This window comes from Sinocyclocheilus grahami, unplaced genomic scaffold, assembly GCF_001515645.1.
Source record: "Sinocyclocheilus grahami isolate Dianchi unplaced genomic scaffold, SAMN03320097.WGS_v1.1 scaffold31890.1, whole genome shotgun sequence".
Lineage (NCBI taxonomy): Eukaryota > Metazoa > Chordata > Actinopteri > Cypriniformes > Cyprinidae > Sinocyclocheilus > Sinocyclocheilus grahami.
In genome coordinates, this window is record NW_015521353.1 from 1 (window position 1) to 2,255 (window position 2,255).

The 2,255-nt window shown below is 34.9% G+C and overlaps 1 protein-coding gene across 1 annotated transcript; it reads right to left on the reverse strand.

Annotated features, from left to right (window-relative positions):
- Positions 1-943: 943 nt before the first annotated feature.
- LOC107580346 (NADH dehydrogenase [ubiquinone] 1 beta subcomplex subunit 4-like) lies at positions 944-1,957 on the reverse strand. Its single transcript, XM_016266063.1, has 3 exons — positions 1,753-1,957; positions 1,183-1,323; positions 944-1,083 (listed from the first exon to the last, which is right to left on the reverse strand). Exons 1-3 carry the CDS (start codon positions 1,927-1,929, stop codon positions 1,021-1,023), a joined length of 381 nt encoding a protein of 126 aa, XP_016121549.1. The 5' UTR covers positions 1,930-1,957; the 3' UTR covers positions 944-1,020.
- Positions 1,958-2,255: the final 298 nt, after the last annotated feature.

A 2,255-nucleotide genomic window follows, 5' to 3' on the forward strand; every position in this document is an offset into this window, starting at 1 on the left:
GTCTCGATAAGAGCTACTATAAATGCTGGGAGGCTTTACAAAATCACTTCAATCCAAACTGGAAACCCAGCAGCAAGTAGAACATGGTTACATCTCAACAGTCATCATAATATTTGTCTGACATGTGGATCAGTGATTCACAATGGTTTTATCGCTAGAATTGAGAGTGAACCAGAGATGTTCTGCGATAACAAAATAAAACATGCTGTTGGAATATAACCAATAAAACAAAACAGTGTTTCTGCAGGTTTTATAAAGATACATTTAAGACATTATAAAGACCTTTAAGAACGTAAAGGAAATGTAAGGAACACAGTACATCAAAATGTAAATGTCTAGGGAGCACGCCATGAGTTGTATTAGCAACACTTTAAAGTTTGAAAATACACCATTCAATAGGTCTACATTACTTTTTAATTTACCAAAAAAAAACTTTTTCCAAAACCATTAATATATGGAAATAACTTTTACTGTACATTTGTCCTTAGTATGTTTGTCAGTGCAAATGTCTAAAGATGCCTAAAAATGACAAGATAAGTCTTGTATTCTGTAACTGATTAAAATGTTTATGATTAAAACAAGAATACATATCTGCCAATGGTTTAAGAAAATTGAATGCTTTATATACCACATAAGCTCAAATAATTCTTTCAGAAAACAAGAATTCTTATCTCATTTTGCATCTTAAGTTGTATCTCATGCATCTGGATTTAAGGATGTTAGATATTATATCTAGACAATACTGAGAAAGACATTCAATTTTGAGCAATGCATGCAACATTTAATGCCATGATTTATACATCATGGCACCTTTATACATTTTTAGGACGTTCTGCTCTGACCTTTTTAAAGCCTTAATTTTAGACCTGCAGAAACCCTGTTGTGAAATTACAAAAATACTGTGTGATTTCTTATTTTTCTTCAATAACAGTGGTAAAGGAAGTTTCAACAATGAAGTATTTTATTTAGTATATAATTACAAGTACTCTGTGTTACAATAAACAGTGAAATATTTTTTTTTTAGGTTGACAGGCTATAGGGGCGCTCATAGGTCCCTGCCTTAATCTTGGCCTCCCTTTTGTCCTGGAAAGATGGGGAAAACAGGGTTAAAATGCTATAACCACTGCAACTTTGACATCATCAATACTGAATAAGAAGTGAATTTATACAGCTTCAACTCACCCTGTCCGTTTTAAACACCACATACAAGACGAAAAGGGGGAGAACTCCAAACAAGCCACCAATCAATGAAGTTTTAGCAGTTGGTCTGAAGTAGTTGTTATTGGTGCGTGCATATGTCCACCGTGTAAGAGCAGGATCCTCCTACAAATAAAAACACATGGAGATTGAGGACTAGATCAAACCGTTTAAATGTGTCAGGTTACCTTCTGGAAGTTTCAATAATGCATTTGTCAGGATTGTAAAAGAATGTGGCAAACACACCCAGGAGGATGCATTCTGAATAAGAGTATAATCTGTTCGAAATTTAACAAATCACATCTTTTCACATAAAGACTATAGAGACATGTGGATCAAAACAAGCTGGCAGGCAGTAACTGCTAGCCAGCGATCAGTGAAGGTCACTCACTGCGGATTCAATATAAACAACCTAGTTTTCTAAAAACATGAATGTAGACTAAATAATTAATTACTAAAACGTCATTAAATTATAACCTAGTACAATACGAAAAAAACTGTCTGTAGCTTAACTGTAACTGTTTTACCCCATATATGATATTTGGTTTGTCTTACAATCAGCTCTTTCCGATGAGGATTGTTCAGCTGCTGCAGATACTGCCTCTTCAGTTGAGCCCGCAGAGCCGCTCTCTTCTCTTCAGCCCGCCGGTAATCAGGTGAAAGATTGAAATATTCGGCTGGATCTAATGTTTTCGGCCGAGTGGCCAAAGGCGCCTCTTTGTACGTCGCCATTACTAAGAACAGCAACAAAAAAAAAAAAAAAACACGCCCCGACAAAAAAAAGATAAATCTGATTGGCTGCGCGCTGCGCGTCACATTCGCGAGTCTCGCGGTAATTCAGAATGTCTCGCAAAAGGATTTCTATGATACCCGATGATACCGCATCTAATTTCGAGTAAATCGGTTTTATTTTAGTCATTAATATACCATTATAGTTTTTTGTTTAAATATTTTGAATTAGATTTTGTTTATATTTTAGTTTATGTTGTAAATAATTTAATTATTTTTATACTTCATCACTTTATCAAAATTTCACCATCCAGTTAGGCTCATCAACC

Excerpts from the sequence above, each read along its gene's own strand:
- LOC107580346 (XM_016266063.1), bottom strand. The coding sequence starts at position 1,929 with ATGGCGACGTACAAAGAGGCGCCTTTGGCCACTCGGCCGAAAACATTA. Across the intron at positions 1,324-1,752 it reads CTCATCGGAAAGAGCTGATT|GAGGATCCTGCTCTTACACG; the intron begins GTAAGACAAACC and ends TTTTATTTGTAG. Across the intron at positions 1,084-1,182 it reads TGGTGTTTAAAACGGACAGG|GACAAAAGGGAGGCCAAGAT; the intron begins GTGAGTTGAAGC and ends CCATCTTTCCAG.